Source organism: Pristiophorus japonicus, chromosome 8, assembly GCF_044704955.1.
Source record: "Pristiophorus japonicus isolate sPriJap1 chromosome 8, sPriJap1.hap1, whole genome shotgun sequence".
NCBI classification, from domain to species: domain Eukaryota; kingdom Metazoa; phylum Chordata; class Chondrichthyes; family Pristiophoridae; genus Pristiophorus; species Pristiophorus japonicus.
Window position 1 is genome coordinate 27,825,232 of NC_091984.1, and position 27,672 is coordinate 27,852,903.

At 43.1% G+C, this 27,672-nt stretch overlaps 1 protein-coding gene across 3 annotated transcripts in view; it reads left to right on the forward strand.

The window, feature by feature from the left end:
* The first annotated feature begins 7,405 nt into the window (after positions 1–7,405).
* Positions 7,406–27,672, forward strand: part of fnbp1l (formin binding protein 1-like) — a 190,143-nt gene continuing 169,876 nt past the window's right edge. For all 3 annotated transcript variants that reach the window (XM_070886610.1, XM_070886611.1, XM_070886613.1), the window contains exon 1: positions 7,406–7,613. In XM_070886610.1, coding sequence (XP_070742711.1) covers positions 7,590–7,613 — 24 coding nt within the window. In that variant the 5' untranslated portion in view covers positions 7,406–7,589. The remainder of the gene's footprint in view (positions 7,614–27,672) is intronic.

Genomic DNA, 27,672 nt, shown 5'->3' on the forward strand with positions numbered 1-27,672 from the left:
CAGGACCGAATGCTTATTTCTTCATTTTTTTTTAGGTATTATTGGAGCCCTGTGGTCTCATGAATATTTAAAACCACCAGCTGTTTACTGACAATTTAATTATTAGCTTCTATTTTCTCTTGGCTTGGTGCTCCTCACTACCCAGTCTTAGCAGTGCCAACAATCAGTTGCTGGCTCTTCCCAGTAAATGGCAAATGTCCACTACAACCATTGTGTGTTCATTTTCTGCATGGAGCAATAAAAATGGAGTGGTGCTACGAACCTACGATTAGTCAACTGCTCTCATCATACATGTTGACCAAAACCTATATTTGACCTTCACGGTTAGGCATTACATATACTGTTTCAATTTGAAACCATTGTAGAATAAAAACAAATTTCAAAGCACTTGAATACTGGCATCTTCCTGAAGCAATAATCAGTATAAAATTCAGGGTTTTGCTATACTCTAGCTTGCTTTAGACAATAATGTGCTTGTACTTTCCACTAGGTGGCCACCATGTTTTCTTATTGAAGATGTACTCTTTGTATAGTGTGTGAACAGACCTTGTAACTAAATCATTTCTAGTATGGACCTAATGGGCTCAAAATATATGTGAAACAGTGAGAGAATTAATGGTAATTCATGTGATACTTTATGCAGAAAGATCCAATGTCTGTAGAATTAATATACCTGTATCAAATCAATGAAAATGTGAATCACCTGCCACAAAATACTTTAATTTTAGTGTTTATGTTGCATTTAAAGTATAATTTATATGTTAATGCCACAAACTTAATTCTGTCAAATATTGTTTATGTAAATAGGAGAAAATAAACAGTATAAAAACTCTGCATTAAGTGGACTTGCGTTGTTTTACCTTCGCTACTGAAAGCATTGATTCATCCGGCAAACAATTCTACTACCACTGGATAGCTGCTGGTAGCTCACCAGAGTGGCGATTCTTGTGTAAGCCTAAAACAGTGAGCATCAACAAACTATTTAACTGCAACTATTTAACTACACTGTTCCAACTAGGCTCCAAACAGATGTCAAGCATTGGATCTAATCTGGCTCTTCTTCTACCCTCTGGTCTGGACATTGACTTTAGGAACTTGAAGTCTTTTATCTCTTTTTTTTACCCCTGCTCTTTCCTTTTGGAGGATGTCTTTTGTGCCTCTTTCCTGTGCTTTTCACAGCCTTACTTATCTATTTTCGCAGGCGTTAAGTACTATTTCATTGCCTCATTGAGATGATTTTGTATATCTACTGTCTTCGGTCCCTGTCACAAACTCCGTTCCCTAGCCACTGACTCCATTACTCTCCCTGGCAACTGAGGCTAAATCAGACAGTTTGCAACCTTGGTGTCTGATTTGACTCAGATGAGTTTCCGACCACATATCTGCTCCATCACCAAGACCGCCTACATCCACTTCCCTAACATCACCCAACTCCGGCCCTGTCTCAGCTGATTTGTTGCTGAAACCCTCATCTGTGCCTTTGTTACCTCCTAGACTTGACTCTTCCAATGCTCTCCTGGCCGGCTTCCCATCTTTCACCCTACATAAACTTGAGGTCATCCAAAACTCTGCTGCCCTTCGAACTCACACCAAGTCCCGTTCACTCATCGCCCCTGTGCTCACTGACCTACACTGGCTCCCAGTCTGGCAAAACCTTGATTTTAAAATTCTCATCCTTGTTTTCAAATCCCTCCATGCCTCGCATCTCCCTATCTCTCACCTCCTTCAGGCCTCCAACTCTCAAATCTCTACATTCCTCCTATTCTGGCTTCTTGCGCATCCCAGATTTTAATCACTCCACCATTGGCGGCCGTGCCTTCAGCTGCCTAGGCCCCAAGCTCTGGAATTCCCTCCCAAAACCTTTCCACATGTCTGCTGTTGGACTGCTTTCCTTTTTCATTTCGTTGCTTTAAATATCAGATTACTCTCACACTCAGTAGTAGTAATGGCAGGATCAGATCTTTATTTAAAACTTCATACTACACAAAAACCCGCATGAGAGTTACTGAGACATACACTTCACAAAACCAGTGCATACTCTATTGCTTGTGAGAAACACACTCCAAATCTAGTGTCTCTGCCTGAACAGTCTCAACTCTTTATACAAAATCAGGTCTTTGAACTCTACATTCCTTGTATATAGAAATCAAGCGCAGGCAGCAGAAAGAGCATGTGGCAAACCAGTCCCACCCGCCCCTTCCCTCAACGACTATCTGTCCCACCTGTGACAGAGTCTGTGGCTCTCGTATTGGACTGTTTAGCCACCAAAGAACTCATTTCAGGAGTGGAAGCAAGTCTTCCTCGATTCCGAGGGACTACCTATGATGATGATACTATCAATGGTACATGAAAAGTGCAGACAATGTAAACTAAACGACCAGCTACTCATTGTCCTGAGATCAGGTCTTATTGCCGCAATCGATTCTTGTCATGATTTACTATAAACACAAAGGTGACCAGATTGATACATTTGAATGGCTCCCTACATTGTCTAGTATGCTGTTTTTGTGTAAACATCCCCTGCTTTGATCCAAACTTCAATATATTCCATGTTCATCAGAAAGCTGTTTCAGCTTTTAACCCAGCATGTGTCATCTTCGCTGAAAGCAATGTATTCCAGAAATACGGGCTTTCACTCCCACAGCTACCTCTTTCCTCCTTTAATTCGCTCCTTAAAATCTACTACTTTGACCAAGCTTTTTGGTCTTTTGTCTTAATATCTTATCTGGCACAGTGTCAAATTTTGTTTGATAGTGCTCCTGTAAACTTTAATTATGTTACAGGCGCTATATAAATGCAGTTTGTTATCATCTGCCTGTTTTCACCTCTTGCAGGTTTTCAAAAAAAGTTATATGCAGGCCATTAATCCCATTGACTTCCACTCTGACAGCCGACAGCATTTCTGATTACTTCTGGATTCCAGTTCTGACAAAGGGTCTACATCTGAAATGAATTTGCGCTAAGAGTACTTCTCTGCCATGCTTTAGTACTTCGGTGAGGATTCCATCTGATCCTGAGGTCTTTGTTTTTCAGTTGCCATATGGCCTTTTCAACCTCGTGCCAGGCTGGGATTGTGTTGAGGTGATGACAGGTAACATGTTGTGGGATGGAGTCGAGGACACTCGCGTCAAAGACAGAGTCTTAGTTGAGATCCTCAAAGTGCTCCTTCCAGCGGGCACTGACCGCCTCCCTGTCCTTGATGAGCACCTCTCTGTTCTTGGCTCTCTTATCTGGAAGGAGAGCATGCCAGGGGATCTCAGATGCCGTAATCGTGACCATCTTCAAAAAAGGGGATAAGTCCGACTGCGGTAATTACAGAGGTGTTTCCTTGCTGTCTGCCGCAGGGAAAATCATCACAAGAATCCTCCTCAATCGTCTCCTCCCAGTGGCTGAAGAGTTTCTCTTGGATTTGTTGCACGGTGAAGATCATGTCTGTCGTGCCCCTTAGTGGGCAGAACCCGCATTACGACTCTGGGAGGAGCTCTTCAGCCACTGGGAGAAGATGATTGAGGAGGATCATTGGCAGGATAGGTGCACCAACATCAGCGTTCTCTCTCAGGCTAACATCCCCAGCATTGAGGCATTGACCACGCTTGACCAGCTCCGGTGGGCGGGCCACACTGTCCGCATGCCCGATGCTAGACTCCCGAAACAAGCACTCTATCCGGCAGACAAGTCCAAGGAGGGCAGAGAAAACACTTGAGGACACCCTCAAAGCCTCCTTGAAAAATTGCAACATCCCCACCGACTCTTGGAAATCCCTGGCCCAAGACCGCTCAACATGGAGGAGGAGCATCCAAGAAGGCACTGAACACTTCGAGTCTCTTCGCCGGGAGCACGCGGAAGCCAAGCGCAAAATGCGGAAGGAGCATAAGACAAATCAAGCACCCCATCCACCCGTCCCGCCAACCACCATCTGCCCCACCTGTGACAGAGACTGTATATCCCGCATTGGTCATATCAGTCACCTTAGAACTCTTTTTTTTTTTACTGCCATCCTTGACTCCGGGGGACTGCCTAAGAAGAACGTCTGAAATATTAACCTGTCCTCTCTTTTCAGATGCTGATGGATCTGCTGTATACTTTTGGCATATTTAAAAATATTTCAGAAACCCAACATTTACTGTTTATTTTTAAACTTCAGCATCCTAGCCTTAGTCTATGCTGAGATCAGTTAACTCAGTCTAGACTGGGGACCACCTGGTTGCTCTGTCTCCGTGCCACACCACATAGCCATCTTGGAAACAAAAAGGTACTGTTAATTTCAGTTGGGGAAACGTTATTTTTAGTGTTCATGTTGCATTAAAGTATCATTTATATGCTAATTTCACCATCTCAACAGTAGAAATTAGTTATTTCCTTCAATTATACAAATTTGAATTTAATAATGCCTCTGACTTCTGAGTACAATTAATAATTGAGAGTTTCCAGAGTGTAATTTTGTGACACCTTACATATGATTAAATACGAAAAAAAATCTATGCCCTAAAGTACATAATACCCAGTTTACTCTTCCTGAACACTGCAGATCCGTAGAGTACCAAGAGTTATTGGGAAATTTTATGGCTTAAATTACAATTACTCTAACCCGGCCCATATATAATTGTGAATTATATCATTCTCAGTGAAGCCAATTGTACAATGCAGTTAGGAATTACTATTTTCATACAGGACTCCAGTGAACTTCTCTGCAATGCTGAACAGACTGGAGCACACTTGAGATTAATCTTTTGTTCAAACTTGTGGAGGAACTTTTTGACAAGATCAGAATCAGAGCATCCCTCCCACCACCTCTCTGCTTACAAGCCCACCCAATTGAAAACCTAACACCTAAGCTTGGGACCATATGAGCCCTTTGTGTATTTGAGCTGGGAAGAAGAATATTGAGCCCTGAGCAGAATATCTGCCCCTGATCAGTATTCAGCAAATCCTGCTGCAAGAGCACGTCTGTAAATAGGATTGAATTATCTGTGATTCCTGCCAATTGAGGTTCCTGCCAGAATAATGACTACTTGAGTGAGGTATCAGGTATATAAGATACCTAAAGGATAAGCAAATGAATAAAATAAAAAGTGTAGAATAATGTCAATATAAAACCTGGCAATATCACACATCAGTAGTGTTGGTGAACAATGACCAAAACATATATTCAGAAAAAATTACATATGCTATAATCAGAAATGTAATTATTTTGTTCAATGTGGCTGCAGATGCTTTTTCATCAATCTGAATAAATCAAATTAAAAAAAGACGTTCAAAGTTTCATTGATATTATCTGTTGGGCTTATAAAATAAAATATAAACAATGGGTAAAAATGTTTTAAAATATTAAAAAAGATCCTGATAGGCCTGTAGTGTATTTTCAGCATTTTCTATTTTTATTATAAACAATGAATACTGGTTATACCCATTTAGGAAATACGTGTATGTATGTAATGTCAGTCACTTGGCATATTGTCAGTAAAACTGGCTGCCAGACAACCTGAAAATGATGAAGCCCTCTATTTAAAATAGTCTTATTCATTTGAAATATTAGACTGTGCTGCATCCAGAAACTATAGGTTTCTTCTACAATCTTCCAAACTAGACTACTGGACACCATGGTCAGATTTACATTTTGTAGAACATTGATGTTGCTGACTGGGATATTTAGAAAGATTTTTTTTTTAGCAATTTTTACTTTTCTGATATATTTTCAAGTTATGAGTTGTTTCCCCATCATTGCCTGGTAGCGATTGCCAAGTTGAAGAGTGGATATTATTGTAACTGAGACACCTTATAACCCGTGGACATTATGATCAACCTAGCTTGGAAGTTGTTGACTTTTTTGAGTACTGAACACAACACACCATGTGTCAGCTCACTGCCCTGTCCCCCATTCACTGCTTGACTTTAAGTCAGGAGTGCCGACTATTGTGTAGAAGATGACATTATTAAAAAGTCTGTAAATTTTAGTCATGTCTGCCTAATTGATGAAGATGTGGAGTGGAATAAATATTTGACTATATTGCATGTTAATTGCAATCTATGTCTGTGTCATAATATCGTGTTCTTGTATTTCAATTGTATTGGATATAATCCCAAATGGGTTACACGCTAAGAGAATGGTTTTTTTGTGCAGTTGTCCCCCTTTGGGTATGGAGTATGAGGTACCTGCTGTGTGACATGGCATTCAGGTTTTCCCCACTAATCTGCATTTATAATTTTCCAACTTGTTTTCAAACAATACCGTGAGGAAAAGCAATGGTAGGTCTGCAAAATATTTTGTTGAAATTATGCTGTAGCTTACTTGGAAAAAATCAGTAACTGGTATCATACTCTGTATACCTGCCTATGGACAAAGACTCGTTTAACACCTATTCTTGTACTACTTCTCAACAAGGTAGACATTGATGCGGAGATTCAACATCGCCTCCAGTGCGCCAGTGCAGCCTTTGGCCGCCTGAGGAAAAGAGTGTTCGAAGACCAGGCCTTCAAATCTACCACCAAGCTCATGATCTACAGGGCTGTAGTAATACCTGTCCTCCTGTATGGATCAGAGGCATGGACGATGAACCTCAAGTCGCTGGAGATATATCACCAACGACGTCTCCGCAAGATCCTGCAAATCCCCTGGGAGAACAGGCGCACCAACATCAGTGTCCTCGCCCAAGCTAACATCCCCAGCATTGAAGCACTGACCACACTCGATCAGCTTCGCCGGGCAGGCCACATAGTTTGCATGCCAGACACGAGGCTCCCTAAGCAACTGCTCTATGCGGAGCTCCTTCACGGCAAACGAGCCAAAGGTGGGCATCGGAAACGTTACCAGGACACCCTCAAAGCCTCCCTGGTAAAGTGTGACATCAACATTGACACCTCGGAGTCTTTGGTCGAAGAACGCCCTAGGTGGAGAAAATGCATCCGGGAGGGCGTTGAGCTCTTTGAATCTCAACGCCGCGAGCATGAAGAGGTCCGGTGCAGGCAGCGGAGGAGCGTGCGGCAATTCAGTCCCACCCACCCCCTTCCCCCAACGAATGTCTGTCCCACCTGTGACCGGGTCTGTGGCTCTCGAATTGGACTGTTCAGCCACCGAAGAACTCACTTTGGGAGTGGAAGCAAGTCTTCCTCGATTCCGAGGGACTGCCTATGATGATGATGATGATTATTCTTGTACTACAAAGAGGTGTGTGTTTTTTTTTTGCAGAGCTCGGACTTGATCTGTTGGGTTAAAAATCCAAAGAGAAGGGTATTTTTTGTTTGCAATCACACACCCTTGACTTACCTGCCTGAATCATGTGTGTACAGAGTAAAAGAACATTGGCAACCCAGCCTAGTGTGAGTCAGTGCCTGTTCCTCCTCCTCCTCCTCCTCCTCCTTGAGCTGGCTACTGATCGATACTAGGCGAGAGACTCAGCCTTCAATCTCAGCCCAACCGAGTCCTCCAGCATCCCGGCTTCCACCGCGAATGTAAATGAAGCATTCGCCTGGAGAGAAGGACAGGGAGGGAGAGGCGGCTGAAGGGAGCCTTTTAAATAAGAACACACACACACGAGGAAGAGCTCGCCAGTAAGCTTTTATTTGGTCGGGTGAACAACCAGCCGGCAGCCATGCACTGGGGGTCGGAACTTTGGGTGAGTGAGGGGGGTTTTGTATTTTGGCTGGAGGAGGAGGGCCGAGCCGAGGTTGTCTGGGCTGGTTGGCAGGGCAATGGTTTACACGGGATCCATCTTAACACCCATCCCACCCCCTTCCCCTTGGCCTCAGGGCCGCGGTATCGACGCCAAACGGCGACTGACAGTCGGGGCAAACGGAAGAAGCAATCCTTGAAGCCGAACCGTGCCGGGTTCTGTTGGTTTTCAAACGGCCAGTTCACACCCGGTTGGTGTTGGGAGAGGGGGAGGTGTCTGTCTCTCTCTCTCTGGCAGGTCGATGTGTTTATATATTTGTTTGAAAAGCGACGGGTCCAAAGTGTCGTGCGTTTTTTTTTCTCCCTCTTTTCTCCCGGTCACACCTGAGCCGCGAGGAAAGTTGGGCCGCTTTGCCAAAGGGAGGGTCTTTTGTGCTGAGATTTATTTGTGCTCAGGTTTGAGTAGGGTGCTTGGCAACCCGTCTCTTCATTGTGTTTGTTGCCGGAGCCCTCCTTTGGTGTTGGAACAATGCCGCCGGGGTGGGGAGAGAAAGAGAGAGAAAAGCGTAAAGGCCACAGGGAAGACAAGGACTGGTAGGCACATTGAGATTTTTGCACATTCTGTTATTACACACACACTCTGTTAATCTTTGGGGCTTAACATGAATATCCACACCAGACCATTGCTCCAGCACATTTGCACCGAGTGTGGATGTTTGAGGGGAAGGCTCCATATAAAAGTGGCTATTCGCACAGCTGCGTGGTCCACCTTTACGTTTTTTGTTGCTGCATGGCATGTTTTTTTAATGGTTCCCCTTGTACGGAATTTGTTTCGCAACTTCCAAAACGGTCACTTGTTCGATCGTGTCATATTCTGGGAACATTTGTTTGTTTTGTGTAAGAGCGGGAAGACCATATCGCATTTTTTGAGTAGACCAGCAGTTACAACGTCTTAATTTTGGTGAAAAGTGTAAATCGTAGCGCTCAACTCGGTTGTTACGGAGCGACTGTAGATTTTCCTTGGCTACAATGTAGAAATGGTGGCAGTTTAACCACTTTGCATACGTTCTAGTACAGCAAGTAAACAAGTCACTGTAGTTCCTTTTCTGATTTATGCTCTATTTGTTACTCGCTTTTCATTGTAATCGCTTTGTGGGAGCTCTTCATCTACTTCGTAATGTGAATGTTGACATGTTGACACTGATTAAAATGTGTCTGTTTCCCCCCCCCCCCCCACATCTTTAAGATATTTTACACTTTGCAGGAGGACAGAGTACCTCAGGAAGTTGGGTCCAGATGTTAAGTGAAAGGACAAAGAGTGAAAGTGTTTGAGACATTAAGTGTCAGAATGGGGAAGAGGAATGAGTAAGAGAACTAAGGAATTGTTATTTCAGCTGAAAACAGAGAAAATTTAGTTTGTTTTCCTAACCTGTTCAATACATTAATGTAGTACATTAAAACACTACACCAGAGAGAACATATGTACTAAAAGGAAATATGGTTGAACTTATCTAAATTGCCCTTGGAAAGGAGACCATAAGTTAAAACAAACAATCCATGTTGATAAAGATAAAATAGAGCATAGACTGAATTGTGCAACCAGGAGAACTTTAGAAAAGCGGTGAATAATTAAACATACAGCATTACAATATCTAGTCAAATCTTTTTTCCGGGCAATCTCCAACAGATGAGCAGAACTTGAATCCTACATATAAATGTAAAATACTGGTGAATATTTTTAATCTTGCTAGTTTGCATTCCAGAGTAAAATTAGCTACACTTGATACTTCATTCTCAGTACTCACCATTGGTCTTGATTGACAAATTAGTTTAGCTAATGGAAAAGACAAATTCCCCAAAAGATTATCATTAATCAATATTTATTAAGGAAGACAATTAAATTCAAGTCCAGAGATAAAGGCAATGATATAATTGCACTTTACTAAAAAATGTGATTGTTATCTGTGCAGTAGATACTGTAGTGTGCATGTCATATTTTCTTAATATCAAGTTGATCCATTAATATCTAACAATCACAGCTAATGCAATGGCTTAGTGGGTAAGCACAGTTCACAATTTGGCATTGCACTATACAATCCTAGTCAGTCTATGATCTATGCTCAGCTGAGCTCACTGGGTCAGCTGTCTGGGTATTAGTCAGCCACAGTATTCCTGGGGTAGCAAGAGGGACAATCAGCCAGGGGCCGTGCTCCAGATTGCTATCCAGTGAATCTTGTTGCAAACTGCTGGTGTGCATCAATTGAGGACAAGATCCAGCTTGGCTGTGAGGCCTCCCATGTTCAGGCACAGGCATGATGGACTGAGTGGCCGCCTTCTGTGCTGAAAACTACTATGATTCTATGACCCTTGCTGTCTGGACTTGCACAGCAAAAAGGGCTGTTTGAGTGTGGTGCTAGAGGGCTGGTGGGGCTTGTGGAAGTGAAGCCTACAATAAGTGTCAGGGAGGGGAGAACATTAAAAGAAAATAAATCTTACCTAGTATCCCAGTGTATCAGCGCATTCATTGAATAATTTCCCGATTAGTTGTCAGAAAATGTATTCTTTTTTCTGGATTTAGATTTTGGAGGTAAACAAAGTCTGAGTAATTTCCATTAAATTAATTGCAAAGCTCTTTATGTAGAGTATAAACGGGACGGAGGCTTGAGTATTTAAATACTTGATGAATAACCCAAATATGCGGATCCAAATTAATCAAGTTATGGACAAACTGTTAGGTTTTAAGCTGATTATTTATGGTATCATGAATGGGGGAAAATGCTAGCACTCAATATATTTTAATGCTTTTTTTTTGCCTTGGTTCTTCTAGAATTAGAGAATGTTCCAGCACAGAAGCAAGCCATTTGGCTCATCAAGTCTATGCACATGTTTTTCCTACATGTACCATCTTGTGATAGAGGGATGGCTGCAGTAGCTATGCTTAATTTGAGCTGTTCTTGAGATCTGTGGTGTTTGGTGGGTTTTGAGGAGTATTTCACGTGCATAATTAGATGGAAAACAACTTATTCCATAAATTGCATCTTCATATCAAGTGACAAAGTCGGAAATGAACAAGGAGTGGAGTAAAACTTGATTTTTCCTACTTTTATCAGTTTGAAATGTTGAAAAATAATTTATTGGCATCCTCATGGTGCTAAAGTTGACATTTGGTAAGTAGGAATCAGGAAGAGAAAGTGGCACTTCTATTGTAGAATATTTTTTAAAATTATTATTTTTAAAGATGGCATCTCAACATCAGCATCTCACTTAAGAATCAAGTTTACCAGAATCACACTGTTTAAGCATTTCTAAACCAAACTACTGAAAATCTATGAAGATAGTTTGTTTATTTAATATAGAGTAGACACTCATTCCTACATATGATTCCAGAGCGTTTGAGTAGTTTGGCTTAGGGAGTCCATGGTGTGAGTAGGGATACTCCCAACAGTTTAAACTGCTAAAATCATACTTCCAAGCATAAGCTTCTCTCTGCTTGTCCAGGCCATTGGCTTGCAGAGTTGACTGGCACATAGTGAACATCCTAGCTCAGGTCTATCTTTCCAGGTCCCATTAATGAGACAGGCTGACTGGTCAGTCTTTAGCAATGCCCTGAAGTATTGCAGATCTGCCTGGCTTGAGTATCAGATTCTTGAATCTGACACACAGGGTTGACTCCGTTCCAATCGCCAGGCATATCCTCTTGAAACTCGGCGACCAGTAGATATGAAGGATATTCTCGCGAAGGATTTTCTCGCAAGTGGCAAGGTGACCAGTATAATACTCCATTAAATGTATTGGCACCGTCCACTTAACCATAACCATGGACTTGCATCATATGCCATTGAATTATGTTTCTACAAGTTAAGTTCACAACTTCAGTAGCAATTGCTACAAGCCAATTGTGATGTCTTGGCATAATTCCAGCAAGTATAACAGAGCTGATTAATACATAATTAACCTGAGCTGCAGCCGCTGTGTGTAAGTGTTAATTTATTTCTGTCATGTTGGAATCAGTAACTTTTCAAAGCTGTAACTTTCTTCCCCCTCCCCTATTATATCGGTAGCACACAAAAAAAATTGAATTGATAGAAATGGCAGAAGAACAAAAATCAAACAAATGTTACAGTTGATCCTGTTTCATCTGATTGATGTTTTAAAGTGGTCCTGGTGGAGAAACTATTATTGTCAAAAGAAGGGCAGGGTTATTTTTGAGTGCAATCTCTCTAAATCCAGTTTGACTACCTATCTACATCAGTAGGTCTGAGGCTAGTGCTGACATGCTCTATTCCCTTAGTCATTAATTTCTTTACACATTGAAAACGCTTTCTTTAGAAATGTCTCTGTGTACTCTACATATTTGTATGAAATATGTGGATATTGTAATAAGTGTCAAAGTCTTATAATTGGGTGCTTCAGGTTTAAATAAATACATTTTGTTTTAGTGCAATAAGCTAAGGAATCCCTGTTACAGGTGGAATATTCATTGTATATGCACAATATATAGCCCCAAATCAATGGCATTTCTGAGTTAATTGTACAAGAAAAATCAGCTGTCATATTGTCTAGTTAATATAAGTTAGGTGTAGAATACATGTTTCCGCTTGTGGGGAGACCAAAATTGGGGACATAAACATAGTCCAATAGGGAATTCAGATAAAACCTCTTTACCCAGAGAGTGACTAGAATGTGGAACTCACTAGCACAAAGAGTAGTTGAGCCAAATAGTATAGATGCATTTAAGGGGAAGCTAGATAAACACATGAGGAAGAAAGCCATAGAAGGTTATATTGATCGGGTTAGCTGAAGAGTGGTGGCAGAGGAGGCTCGTGTGGAGCATAAACACCGGCATAGATCAGTGTGGCCGAATGGATTGTTCCTGTGCTGTATTTTCTGTGTAGTTAGGAATAGTGAAGTGTTCTTGTATGATATCACTTAACTTTAACTGCTAAGTGTTGGTGATAGACTGAAAGTTGTGTGAATATTTATAATGTATCAAGCTACAGAATTTGTTGAATACAAATTGCTATAAACAATGCAGAAAAATTATCTGCTACAGTTTTCAACATTGTAGGAATAATTTTGCAATCCCAGTGGAGAGGTGCTCCCACAGGGAGAGTGGGTCGGAGTATTTAGGCTACCGCGTTGGAGCCCACATTTCTTGCAAGCAGGCATTGCGTAATTACCCCTGTTGACTCGTCACTTCCAAAGTATTTTAAGGCTTGAAGAAACTGCTGTTGTCCCATGATTATAAATAAGGCAACTCTTAACTGTGATTTTTGTAAACAAAATTGATGGGCTTTTTGGAAAAATGAGCAACTAGCCACATTCACAGATAACTAATAAAAGAGGCGCCTGAGAGGCGCTGTCATCAGAACTAGTCGAGGGAAAGCATAATGGATTTGAGAGATTTTGTAAAACCCGTAATATTTTAATGAATATTGACACTTTTGTTTTAATTATTCGTGCAAATACTGTCCATTATTTACTGCATGTTTCTCACTACATTTTGCAATCCAACATTGTATTTTCCTCATTAAATCTAATAACAAGCCTGTTCCTTCTAGAATCTTGGTTGTCGAATCTAAATGTTTTCCAGTTAATAACGCCAATGGTTTAAATGTACAAGCTGCATATATTCTACAATTTAGAAAGAAGAGATGTGATTGGGAAAGATAAAATTGTGTCTGAGACAATTTGTTTCCAGAACCTGTGCTTCCCGTGTGTAGTGGGAATCCTGGATGTTTTGCCTTGCTTAACCCAGGGTGGGTGCTGAGGTACGTTCTATTCACTTACTGCTGGCCTAGATGTGATAATTTAACTTGGCACCTACTGGGAATTGAACCTGGGACCTTCTCCATTGCTTAACTACTCACTGGATAGACTTGCTGAGCCATTGGCAGAGCTCAGTTTGTGGTATTTTGATGATTAAAATAAATTCACTTAGAAAAAAGATTGGATTGTTTTAGTTTCATTCTATTGCAAATGTTTATGAACGCTAGGAAGGTATGCTAAACCTATATAAAACATTAATTCGGCCCCAGCTGGAGTACTGTATCCAATTATGGGCACTACACTTTAGGAAGGATGTGAAGGCTTTGGGGAAGATACAGAAGAGATTTTACTAGAATGGCTACAGGGATGAGGGATTACAATTGCGTGGGTAGACTGAAGAAGCTGGGGTTGTTCTTAGAGCAGAGACGGCTAAGTGCAGATTTCATAGACGTGTTAAAATCATGAAGGGTTTAGATAGAGTAAATGAAGAGAAACTGTTTCGAATGGCTGAAGGGTCAACAACCAGAGGGCTCAGAATCCAGGCGATTGGCAAAAGAAGCAGAGGTGACATGAGGAAAAACATTTTATGCAGCAAGTGGTTAGGATTTGGAATGCTCTGACTGATAGGATGGTGGATACAGATTCATTAATTGCCTTCAAAAGGGAATTGGATAAATACTTGGAGGAGGAAAAAATTGCAGGGATAGGAGCAACAGAGAGGGAGTGGCACTAACTGGATTGCTCTTCGAAAGAGCCGGCGCAGACTCGATGGACCAAATGGCGGCCTCCTGTGCTGTACTAATCTAAGATTCAATGGTTGGATGACTAGATGTTTCACATTCCATAAGTACCTGAACAGAGGTGGTGATGACTCTAATCTGAGGTGCTATCATTGTAGAAATAGTTACAATATCTGACTAGATCATGGAATCATAGAATAATACAGCAGAGAAAGGAGGCCATTTGGCCCATCGAGGTCTATGCCGGCTCTTTCAAAGAGTAATCCACTCCCCCACTTTTTCCCTGCTTGTAGGACACTATTACTTATTTTGCAACTATAGTTTAAACAGAACTTGATATTTAGTTCCTTTTTCCAGAGACATTAGAATTGGTTACCTGACCACTGTTGCATTTTAAAGAGGAAATTAAACAGGAAACATTCTAAAGCATGATATCTGACATGTTGATGACCCAAAGAGTCATGGGCATTTGACTAACGTGAAAAGTCTTTCCTACAGCTGAAAAGATCTAGAAAGCTGTATAGTAGTGACGTTTTTTGTTAAACAAAAATTCCTTTCTTTGACAAAAGCAATACATATTCAAACCTGCCCAAAATCTAATCTCTATCAAGGTACCTTTTTTAGATGTGCAACTGTGGATTTGCGTTAAGTGTGGTACTGAGCCATACAAATCTGGAAGGTCCCTGATTTGATCCCCAAGCTGTTCAGAGTTAGCTGATCTCCGTTGGGACAGCTGCAGAATACTATGGTTGGCTTCAGGCCCATGGCCTGGGCAGGGGAAAAAATAGCAGAGCTTCCTGTGCTTCATCACTAGCTCATGACCACTAATGGAAAGTGCACATGTGTGGGTTTTGGGTTCAATTGTGATACAAGTAGTCTGCCAACACTTGGTGTTCAGTATTGCACATGAGAAATAGTCTCTTGGGTGAGGTACAAAAACGCTGCTGACACCTATAGAAGCACACCCCTGGAACAGCCACTACCTTCAGGAGAGGAGGGAGAAAATTAAGAGGAGTGAATGTGGAGGTATGTCGCCTTCACAAAAACATTTACAGTTTTTTTTTTAAACGGGTATGTAAAAATGATGGCTTTTTCATTGCAGTGCTTTCATTGTTTAGTGAGTATGAGCTTGGCTGAATTGGCAGCACTCTTGCCTCTGAAGGTTGTGGGTTCTACCATTGCAGGACTTGTGCCTATGAAACAAGGCTGACACTTAAGGGCAGTACTTGACCCATGCTGCGTTGGAGATATCCTTTGGATGAGGCATTAAACTGAGGCCCTGCCTGTCTGTTTTTGTGGTTAGGTTTAATGATCCCACTGCACCATTTAAAGAAGAGTCGGGAGTTCTCCTAGGATCCTGGCCAATATTTCTCCCTCAACTAACAATACATTTAACTGGTCATTTATCTAATTGCTGTGTGTGAATTGATTGTTGTGTTTGCCTATGCAACACTGACTCCTCTTCAAAAATCAATTGGTAGTATGTGAAACACTTTGAAATGTTGGATTGACATGACAAGGCACTATATAAGTTTAGGTGACACTTATTAAATATGACCGGAAGCATTAAAAATAGTTAATCATCACAAAATGATGTACAACTTTCTAGAATCTACTCTTATTTCTCATGGATGTACAAAGATTAGAATCAGAGTTTGGATTATTTGGAAATTACATTTATTTTTAAAGTTTCTGCTCCTTATCCATATATAAATGATTTCCCAAATGTCCCAAAGCATTCCCGCCATTTTGGAAACAAACCAAAACTTTCTGGATTTTGCTCTCTGTAATATGTTTGCTTGAGCATTTTAGATTTTTAATATTTTTATTTTAAAGTGTGAGGGAGAGGGTGGCATCGTGGATTTTATGCTTGCCTTTCATCTTGCGGACCTGGCATTGAATCCAGTGCAGATTGACAGGGTAAATGTCCCCTCTCTAAGTTGGCGGAGTTTGGGCAGTCTCAGTCCAATTCCTAGGCAGCAGGTCACCATAAACAGGGGCCACATGCTGCCTTGGCGAGTTTGTCCAGTACATGTCCGAAGCACAAAGCTGTCGCTAATTGGCACTATTTTGAAATCTCATTGAGAGGCCACATGATGGCTTATGTGTGAAATGAAATTTCTGTGCACTGTCTAAGTAAATGTATTGCCAAGTTTGATTTTTAAAGGGCAGATGGGCAGACACTTCACCAAAGGGATGCCTCAGGATTTTATATTTTTAAAAAGCTAGATGACCACGTAACACTACGTATGTGTGTACTCCCAACCCACATTTGAGTGGAAGCAGAATTGGCTGCCATTTTATTTATTTATTTATTTATTATGCGGATGATGGTGATCATACCCACCCCTCATTTTGGGAGAAATCTCCCAGCTCTAATTGAGGCACTGCTTTGTTCATGTTACCTGCTTGCTGCTGAATGCCATGCTGTCACTGGCAAATGGATAAAATTAATGGGGTATTGGTTTGGGTTGCATAGCAGCTTAGACGCTGGGCTGGATTTTTGATTGTCTAATGCCTCATTTAACGGCCAGAGATGGTGTTAATGGGAGCGTAAGAGGTTACCAACCGGGAGCACAGTGTTTAACTCCCTGACCGAAAAATCATTAAAAGCTCACCGGGGGCGCAAACCAGTAGCACCTGGCTGCTAATGATCACTCTGATCATGACGTATTCCTGGTGCAATACCCATGTTTGCACCCCGGTCGGAAAATTAAGTGCGGCCGCCTCATTTAATGGCCGCAATGAACAACGTCTGGAAAACAGTCCTTACATGCTTGCAGAGTTGTTAACTGGTGGCTACTTAAAGGGATGAGAAAGCGCTTCCCTCGGAGGTCACCGTCAGTGCAACATTTACACACAGCATGGTGAGCCTCCGAGTTTGCGGCGGCAGACAGACATACCAGTTGAGCTTGAGAGAAACTCCTCAATGGGTCCTCGGTGTCTGCAGTAAGGTCGCTGGAGGCCTGCTACGTGTGTGAGGGAAACAGGACAGATGGCCTAGCACAAAGCTCTGGGCCTCGAAGGCCCGGCTGCTGACAGCCCTGCCTGAGAATGGGCGGCAGCAGTGTAGAATGGCTGAGGTGCAGGCCACGGCAGGCGCAAAGACGAAATGGCAGTTTCTTGAACACGAATGATGTCCTCCTGAGCGAGCACATGACGTCCCATCTCGACCGACGGCCTGCCATTGCCCCAGGGGAGAGCCTCAGCATCTGGTGGAGCGCAGATTGCTGGCCTACTTCGCAAACGTCACCTCCTCGTTGGACTGATGGGGCCCCAGGCATGATGGCAGCAGTCAGTGTTTGCGTGGCATCAATTTGACCCTGCATCAGAGCAGACAGCACATTGATGCCAGCACGCACTAACGACATGGCAGAATGCAGGTGTTGCGTGGTCTCGGCCTGCTGTTCAATGGCTACTGCCACGTCAGCCATGGCCCGCGCCATCATGTCTTGGACCCCATGATCACTTGTGCCGTCGAGCATCCGTTGTAATCAACCAAGGATTGGCTCGATGCACCCCGACCCGCGTTGAGGCGGCCTCCGCCACATTCAACGCAAGTGCATCGACGTTCAGCGGAATCCTGACCAATGAGCTCACGGTGCATCTGCATTGTCTCCCTGGACATAGCCTCCAAATCCAGGTCCTCACCTGTCTGTCTGTCTGAGCAGGACTCATGGGCCAACTTACCCTCCAGAGAGCTGGCCCCCCGAGCTTCCCCTCGCTCTGGGCATTGCTGCAGGCCACTGGGGCCAGGAGCCTCGGGTTCAGCCAACCCCTGGAAGACTGCCTCTTCGACCGAGGTGCTCTCCGCACTCGATGCAACTGTGGACGTCTCACCCTGTCCCAGCACACTGTTCACCACCTCCTCATCGTCTGTCATCTGAAGACGTAGATTGACGGGCAGGCTGGCACTCTTCTGGCTCAAAGCACAAAGCAACAGAAATTTGGTTATCAGCTGGGGAGGGGGCATCATTATTTTGGTCTTGCAAGGCATGTGGCTTCCAGGCTAAGGAGACTCGCACAAAACGGCCATCTCATTCACATACCGTCGCTGTCGAGCGGGGGCACTGCCACAACTGCAGTGCCTGAGGTTGTACAGTTGCTCCCCTGGTCGGCCAGGTCCTGCAGGTAGGGCTGGCCCTCCCCGACGATCCAACATGTGCAGATTGTGCACGAGTTTGTCCTGCTGTGACAAAAGCAAAAAGTTGTTAGTGGTTGTGTAGGTGCTGGTGTGCCATGTGTCTGCAGTAGGGTACCCGCGAGTAAGATGGCGAAGTGTGCATATCAACATTTGAAGGTGCGTGGCATCACACAGTGGATGTGACCGCATATGAAGAGCTGGTAGGTGCACAGGCTGAGTAAGGAGCTAGAAGGTGAGAGACGCTTGGAATAGGCAGGGCATGTCTAGCGAGGCGATGGAGAGGTCTCAGGCTGACATCAGCAATGAGGAGCATGGCCTGGTACACACACACAAGGGGTAGGCAGTGCAAAGTCTTTATATTGAGGTGCACATGAAAGCATTGAAAGGTGAATGCAAAGGGTACTCGCCCTGACTAATGTATTGCGACATTTGGTCGCTGTTGGCACTGCGCTCCAGGCTGTAACGTGCTCAGCCATCTCCCTCCACAGCCATCTGAAATCCTGAGGCACTGGCCTTCGTCCCCCTCCAGGCTGGAGGGCACTCCAGCGACTCTCCATTGTCTCCAGAAAGGCATCAAGGGCGGAGGGTGAGAAGAGGTTAGAAAGCTGGCATCTTCCTTGCTCCTTTATTTTTGCGATCTGGAGACCCTGTGGAGCTGGAACTGCGCATGTGTGAACATGAGTTGCTGCGCCTTTAACAATCGGCTGTTCCCGGGGTCTGACTCGGAATTCCGTACATGTACAACGGGTCTGCCAAATTTACCGAACAAACTTTTGTTATCGACCCCCCCCCCCCCCCAGCTCTGGTGTGCAATGGCTGATTTAGCGCCCCTGTCAGCTCCTCGCCCGATTCTGACGAATTTCTGGATGAAGGACACACACATTTTCAAGGCACTAAAATTGCTGCTTCACCTGGTTACAGCCCAAAATTTCTCCGCCACTGAGTTTTAAAGTGAACTTGGGCTATCCAACATTTCAGTTTCAAAAGCCATGCAAGTACGGGAAGGGGGTGAAGTACATGACTCACAACCTCCTACCCCACCCAACGCAGCAGCTGAAGCCTACTGCCTGATGCTGCAGTGGTCCCCCTGCCCTCCTTTATGGAAAGCTAGAGTTATAATAACATGCTTGCTGGTAGTTAATAAAATAATTCTCAAAATTGGGGAAAAATAGCAAGCATAAAGTGCTCTGAGATTTTAAAGAGCAATTGCAATCCTCAAAGTAGACTTAGTGACTGTAAATGAATGACCCAGCCCGCCTATCTCTATATACTGTGTTCCTCTTTTCTGGATATAAAGCACAGGGTGTGGGATATGTGATTTCTTGATCTTTTATTTATGGATAATGATATCTATTGGGTTCTCTGAGACTACTGGTATTACTATAGTGAGCATAACTACCCTATAGTGAGCATAATTGCCAGTAGGAGCACGTTTGTTTGAAACACAATGATCTGTACAGTTTTGTGTAATTTAATTGTAATTTGTCTCTAATGCACGGTAAGTAATTGCAGAAAAGGCATGTTAAGTCTTTATAGTATGGGATTCCTGCATTAGCTTGTAGAAATGCTGAATACTGAAACTGTGTAGTGATAACATTTTAGAACCTCCTTGAGGAGTTAGCAAATCAATAACGAAGTGCATGTACATCAACAACCTGTGCTGGATTACAATAAGTGCAAGCAGCATTACCTGGACCTTGAGGGTAGAGCACCATCCGTATCCCAAGAATGAATAACTTGAGATTCATTTTGCCAGTTCAGTTGTGGCTAACTATTGCCTTCAAGCTGCCATATTTAAGCTGTTTTCATGATACTTGTATTTCAGATCAGTTTCTTGAATCATAATATTTTGTTTTCAATAGATTCAACAGTTTGATACGGTGACAGGTCACATTTTCCTCTTGCTTTCAAATTGCTTACAAAAGGAAGGGAGCTGAGTGTCCAAAATTGGTTTTAAAACCTCCACTGTGTTGAATTCCAGAAAAATAGAACTTGTACTCTTGAATATAACTCTTGCTCAATCTTCCAGAAGTACCCATTACAGCATCAGTGCAACATTTCTATTTCTCAGATTGCCTATTGTGACCTCTAAATGTGCTGAATTTGAGAGTAGCTTTGTGCTATGAATTCGTCCACTGGGAATTGAATTGAGACTACCATAACCTGTTTCTTTTGAAATCTGTAACTGCTGCTGGAAGAGATGTTCATCATCTCATCTGTTTGTGCTGGATTCAGAACCAAGCAGACAGAGGTGAAGGGATGGTGTTCCAGTTTACTGTACGACTTGGTCTCCTTGGATGAAATTTTGATATCTAAATTTGGTTTAAATATTTAGTAGTTCTAGTAGATAATTTTACTGAAAAGCTTTTAGAAGAAATATGAGTACATTTTGTGGAGATTACTGAATTGTTTTCTTGCTCTTAGCTTCTGGGTGCAGAAAAGTAATTTTTAAATAACAACACCCACCACCTCCCTGCATTTATATAGCTCTATCAGGTCATGAGGACATTTCAAAATGTTTCACTTACGTGAATTTCTTTGATGTGTAGCCACTGTTATTTATGCAAAAAAGGTAGACAATTGTGCACAACAAGATCCCACAAATACCAAAGGAGATGGATGACCTGACCAGTTAATCTACTTTTGGTAGTACTAGTTGAGAGAGAAATATTGGCCAAGACACTGGGAGAACTCCCCTGCCTTTCATTGCAGTGTATTGAGATCTTTTGTCCAGCTGTACAAGCAGATGAGATGCCCACAGCCGAGATTTTGTTGTTTGAGCCCACGACCTTGTGACTCGGGTGCGAGTACTACCGACAGAGCCAAGCTGACTAAAGAAACTCCTTGCATGCCTGTAATCTGATTGTCATGGACCCCTTGCACCACCTCTGTACCACTGCCCGTCTCTGACCATACCTTAGGCCATCTGCTGAAATTCTCATCATGCCATTGTCACTTCCAGCCTCAACTATTCCAATGCTTTCTTTGCTGCCCTCCTTCTTGGTTTGCAAATTCCAGCTCATCCAAAACTCTGCTGCCTGTATTCTATCCTGAACCAAGTCCCACTCGCCTGTCATCTCTATGCTCGTTGACTTGCATTGATTCCTGGTCCCACAGTGCGTCAAATTTAAAATTCTCATCCTTGCATTTAAATCCCTTCATAGTTTCACCTCTCCCTATCTCTGTAATGTCCGCCACCGTTATAAACCCCCCTTCACTCCTGAACTCTGCGTTCCTTGAACTTTGGCCTCTTCTGCATCTTCCCCCTTTGTTACGATTGACAGTTGTCTTCAGTTGCATTGGTCCTTTGCTCTGGAATTCCCTTCCTAACCCCCTGATTCAATCGGACTGCTTCATTATATGAGGAGTTGCGAATGGAACTGTACAATCGAACATACCAAATATCTCCACTTCTGACTTTATGATGAAGGGAAGGTAATTGATGAAGCAACTGAAGATGGTTGGGCCTAGGACACTGCTCTGAGGAACTCCTGCAGCGATGTCCTGGAGCTGGGATGGTTGACTTCCAACAACTACAACCATCTTTCTTTGTGCTAGGAATGACTTCAGCCAGTGGAGAGTTTTCCTCCTAATTCCCATTGACTTCAATTTTACTAGGGCTGCTTGATACCACACTTGGTTAAATGCTGCCTTGATGTCAAGGGCAGTCACTCTCACCTCACCTCTGCAATTCAGCCAATTTATGCATGTTTTGACCAAGACTGCAATGAGGTCTGTAGCTGAGTGGTCCTGGCAGAATCCAAACTGAACATCGGTGAGAAGGTTGTTGGTGAGTAATTGCCGCTTGATAGTCTATGACAAAGAATAAAAGCATTAATTAAAATTGATTCTGTGTATGTATAAATGTTAAAAGTGTAGATTATACAGAAAGGGCTGTTTGTGTTGAAACAAAATGAAAGCCCACAGGTTGCCAGCATGGGCTGAGTTTTGAAAGAAACAAAATGGAAGCCCACAGAGCTGCCGCATAGGTTTTGTGTATTGGAAAGCCATTTAAACTAAAGATGGCTGGGCCAGGTTAGACTGCCACATGTATGAGGGGAGCCAATAAGGAACTGCCCTGGAACCAATCCTGAGGCTTTCTGAGCGACAATGGTTTTGAGAGGTCTAAAGAACTCAGTCAAAGACTTTTCTCTCTCTCTGCTGGACACACTGCACAAGACCTCCTGTTGAAGACCAGCCAAAACAGCAAGCTGTATGTTCAAACCAGCCAGCCAAAGGGAAGTAATGTATATCTCTCGTTATTATAACCTCATTATATCTGTTGTAACTAAGTAACTGACAATTGCTGATGTGCAAGTGTGTGTGTTTTTAATAAACTGTTCCAGTTGTTTTAAAAGGAATCGTCTCACTGTTGAACTTAAATGCCAGAGATTTAGAAATCTTACATGACCCCTTCCATCACTTTGCTAATCATTGAGAGTAGACTGATGGGGCGGTAATTGGCCTGATTGGATTTGTCCTACTTACCTGGGTAATTTTCCACTTAATCTTCAGCACTGTAGCTGGGATGTTGTTGGGGCCCATAGACTTTGCTTTATCCAGTGCGCTCAGCCTTTTCTTGGTATCAGGTTGGCTGAAGACTGGCTTCTGTCTTGATGGATTATCCACTCGGCACTTCCGGCTGAAGATGGGTTGCAAACGCCTTCATCCTTGTCTTTTGCATTCACATGCTGGACTTTGCCACCATTGAAGGTAAGAACATAGAACAACAATAATTTATATTTATATAGCACCTTTAATGTAGTCAAACGTCAGTGTGCTTCACAGGAGTATTATGAGATGGAAAAAAAAATTTTGACATTGAGCCACATGAGAAATTCAGGCAGGTGACCAAAAGCTTGGTCAAAGAGGTAGGTTTTAAGGAGCGTCTTGAAGGAGGAAGGTGGAGAGGTTTAGATAGGGATTTCCAGAGCTTAGATCCGAAGCAACAGAAGGGACGGCCACCAATGGTTGAGCGATTTATAATTGGCGATGATCAAGAGGGCAGAATTAGAGGAGCGCAGATAGCTTAGGGGGAGGGGTTGTGGGGCTGGAGATTAGAGATGGGGAGTGGCGATGCCACGGAGAGATTTGAAAATGGATGATAATTTTGAAGTCGAGGTGTTGCTTAACTAGGAGCCAATGTAGGTCAGCGAGCACAGGGGTGACGGGTGTGCGGAACTTGGTGCGAGTTAGGACACGGACAACCGAGTTTTGGATCATGTCTAGTTTTTGTTGGGTAGAATGTGGGAGGCCAGCCAGGAGTGTGTTGGAATAGTCGAGTCTAGAGGTAACAAAGGGATGGAGATGGGCGATGTTACAGAGGTAGAAATAGGCGGTCTTAGTTATGCTGCGGATGTGGTCGAAAACAATGGCTTCGGTCTTCCCAATATTTAACTGGGGAAAATTCCTGCTCATCCAGAACAGGATGGTCTGACAATTTACAGACCGAAGAGGGGTCGAGAGATATGATCGTGAGGTAGAGCTGGGTGTCATCAACGTACATGTGGAAATTGACGCTGTGATTTCGGATGATGTCGCCAAGGGGCAACATGTAGATGCGAAATACATAAGAACATTAGAAATAGGAGCAGGAGTAGGCCATAAGGCCCTTCGAGCCTACTCCGCCATTCAATAAGATCATGGCTGATCTGATCATGGACTCAGCTCCACTTCCCTGCCCGCTCCCCATAACCCTTTATTCTCTTATCATTTAAGAAACTATCGATTTCTGTCTTAAATTTATTTAATGTCCCAGCTTCCACAGCTCTCTGAGGCAGCGAATTCCACAGATTCACAACCCGATGAGAAAAGAAATTTCTCCTCATCTCAGTTCTAATTGGGCGGCCCCTTATTCTAAGATCATGCCCTCTAGTTCTCGTCTCCCCCACCAGTGGAAACATCCTCTCTGCATCCACCTTGTCAAGCCCCTCATAATCTTATACTTTCAGAATATCGATAAGTTCACCTCTCATTCTTTTGAATTCCAATGAATAGAGGCCCAACCTACTCAACCTTTCCTTATGTCAACCCCCTCATCCCTGGAATCAACCTAGTGAACCTTCTCTGAACTGCCTCCACAGCAAGTATATCCTTTCGTAAATATGGAAACCGAACTGCACGCAGTATTCCAGGTGTGGCCTCACCAATACCCAGTATAATTGTAACAAGACTTCCCTGCTTTTATACTCTATCCCCTTTGCAATAAAGGCCAAGATTCCATTGGCCTTCCTGATCACTGGCTGTACCTGCATGCTATCCTTTTGTGTTTCATGCACAAGTACCCCCAGGTCCCGCTGTATTGCAGCACTTTGCAATCTTTCTCCATTTAAATAATAACTTTCTCTTTGATTTTTTTCTGCCAAAGTGCATGACCTCACACTTTCCAACATTATACTCCATCTGCCAAATTGTTGTCCACTCACTTAGTCTGTCTATGTCCTCCTGCTGCCTCTTTATGTCCTCCTCACACATTACCCTTCCTCCCATCTTTGTATCGTCAGCAAGCTTGGCTATGTTACATTCAGTCCCCTCTTCCAAGTCGTTAATATAGATTGTAAATAGTTGGGGTCCCAGCACTGATCCCTGCGGCACGTCACTGATTGCCAACCTGAGAATGAACCATTTATTCCGACTCTCTGATTTCTGTTTGCCAGCCAATCCTCTATCCATGCTAATATATTACCCCCAACCCAGTGAACTTTTATCTTGTGCAGTAACCTTTAGATGGGGGGTAAGGATAGATCCTTGGGGGACACCAGAAGTAACAATGTGGGAACGGGAAGAGAAGCAATTCCAGATGCATAAGAATTAGGAGTAGGTCATATGGCCCTTCGAGCCTACTCTGCCATTCAGTAAGATTATGGCGATCTTCGACCTCAACTCCACTTTCCCGCCTGATTCCCATATCCCTTGATTCGTCTAGAGTCCAAATGTCTTGTCTATCTCAGCCTTGAATATACTCTGACTCATCATCCACAGCCCCTTGGGGTAGCGAATTCCAAAGATTTACAAGCCTCTGAGTGCAGAAATTCCTCCTCATGTCAGTCTTAAATGGCCAACCCTTTATACTGAGACTATGCCCCCTCGTTCTAGACTCCAGCCAGGGAAAACAACCTCGCAGTATCTACCCTGTCGATCCCCCTCAGAATCTTATGTTTCAATGAGATCACCCCTCATTCTTCTAAACTACAGAGAGTATAGGCCCAATCTACACAATCTCTCCTTATAGGCCAACCCTCTCGCCCCAGGTATCAATCTAGTGAACCTCCGTTGCACCACCTCTGAGGCAAGTATATCCTTCCTTAGATAAGGAGACTAAAACTATGCACAGTATCCAGGTGTGGTCTCACCAAAGCCCTGTACAATTGTAGTAAGACTTCCTTACTCTTGTACTCCAACCCCATTGCAATAAAGACCAACATGCAATTTGCCTTACTAATTGGTTGCTGTACCTGCATACTAACATTGTGTTTCCTGTACGAGAGCACCTAAATCTCTCTTGAGCACCAACATTTAATAGTGTCTCACCATTTAAAAAATATTCTGTTTTCTTCTTACCAAAGTGAATAACCTCACATTTCCCCACATTATACTCCATCTGCCACCTTATTGCTCTCTCACTTAACTTGTCTATATCCCTTTGTCCTCCTCACAGCTTACTTTTCCACCTAGCTTTGTATCGTCAGCAAACTTGATTACATTGCCCTCGGTCCCTTCATCTAAGTCATTAATGTAGATTGTAAATAGCTGAGGCCCAAACACTGATCCTGGCGGCATCCCACCAGTTACAGCCTGCCAACCTGAAAATGACCTGTTTATCCCTGCTCTCTGTTTTCTGTCTGTTAGCCAATCCTCTAATCATGCCAATATATTACTCCCAACCCCATGAATCCTTATCTTGCGTAGCAACCTTTAGCATGGAGTATAATGTTGGAAAGTGTGAAGTCATGCACTTGGGCAGAAAAAAAATCAAAGAGCAAGTTATTATTTAAATGGAGAAAAATTGCAAAGTGCTGCAATACAGCGGGACCTGGGGGTACTTGTGCATGAAACACAAAAGGATAGCATGCAGGTACAGGAAGTGATCAGGAAGGCCAATGGAATCTTGGTCTTTATTGCAAAGGGGATGGAGTATAAAAGCAGGGAAGTCTTGCTACAGTTATACAGGGTATTGGTGAGGCCAGACCTGGAATACTGCATACAGTTTTGGTTTCCATATTTACGAAAGGATATACTTGCTTTGGAGGCAGTTCAGAGAAGGTTCACTAGGTTGATTCCGGAGATGAAGGGGTTGAGGAGGTTGGACCTCTACTCATTGGAATTCAGAAGAATGAAAGGTGATCTTATCGAAACATATAAGATTATGAGGGGGTTTGACAAGGTGGATGCAGAGAGGATGTTTCCACTGATAGGGGAGACTAGAACTAGGGGGCATAATCTTAGAATAATTTTAAACTGAGATGAGGAATTTCCTCTCAGGGTTGTAAATCTGTGGAATTTGCTGCCTCAGAGAGCTGTGGAAGCCAGGACATTGAATAAATTTAAAACAGCAATAGACAGTTACTTAACCAATAAGGAGTTATGGGGAGCGGGCAGGGAAGTGGACCCGAGGTCATGATTGAATCAGCCATGATCGTATTAAATGGCGGAGCAGGCTCGAGGGGCCGTATGGCCTACTCCTGCTCCTATTTCTTATGTTCTTATGTTAACCTTTTATGTGGCACCTTATCGAATGCCTTTTGGAAATCTAAATATACTATATCCACTGGGGTTCCCCTTTATCTACCCTGCTAATTACATCCTCAAAAAACTCTAATAAATTTGTTAAACACGATTTCTCTTTCATAAACAATGTTGACTCTGCTTAATCATATTATGATTTTCTAAGTGCCCTGTTAGCACTTCCTTAATAATGCATGTCTGTATTTTCCTGCGACTGATGTGAGGCTATCTGACTTGTAGTTCCCTGTTTTCTCTCTCCTTTCTTGAATAGTGGGGTTACATTTTCTACCTTCCAATCGGCTGGGACTGTTCAAGAATCTAGGATGGGAGTGTTCATGGAGCCTCTTCCTCCCATTGGTTGTTTACTTGTCCACAGCCATTCACGACTGAATGTGGCAGGTTTGCAGAGCTTTTATTTGATCTGTTGGCTGTGGGATCGCTTAGCTCTGCCAATGCTGCTGCTGATGACCCACAGTGCCTCATGGATGGCCAGTTTTGAGCTGCTAACTCTGTTTTGAATATCCCATTTAGCACAGTGGTCATGCCACACAACATGATGGAGGGTGTCCTCAGTGTGAAGAATGGACTTCATCACAAGGACTGTGCAGTGGCCACCATTGTGCTTACTAAGCACAGCTGTCTGCCGCTCCTGCGCAGCCCGGGATCGGATTTTCAAATGTGAAAGT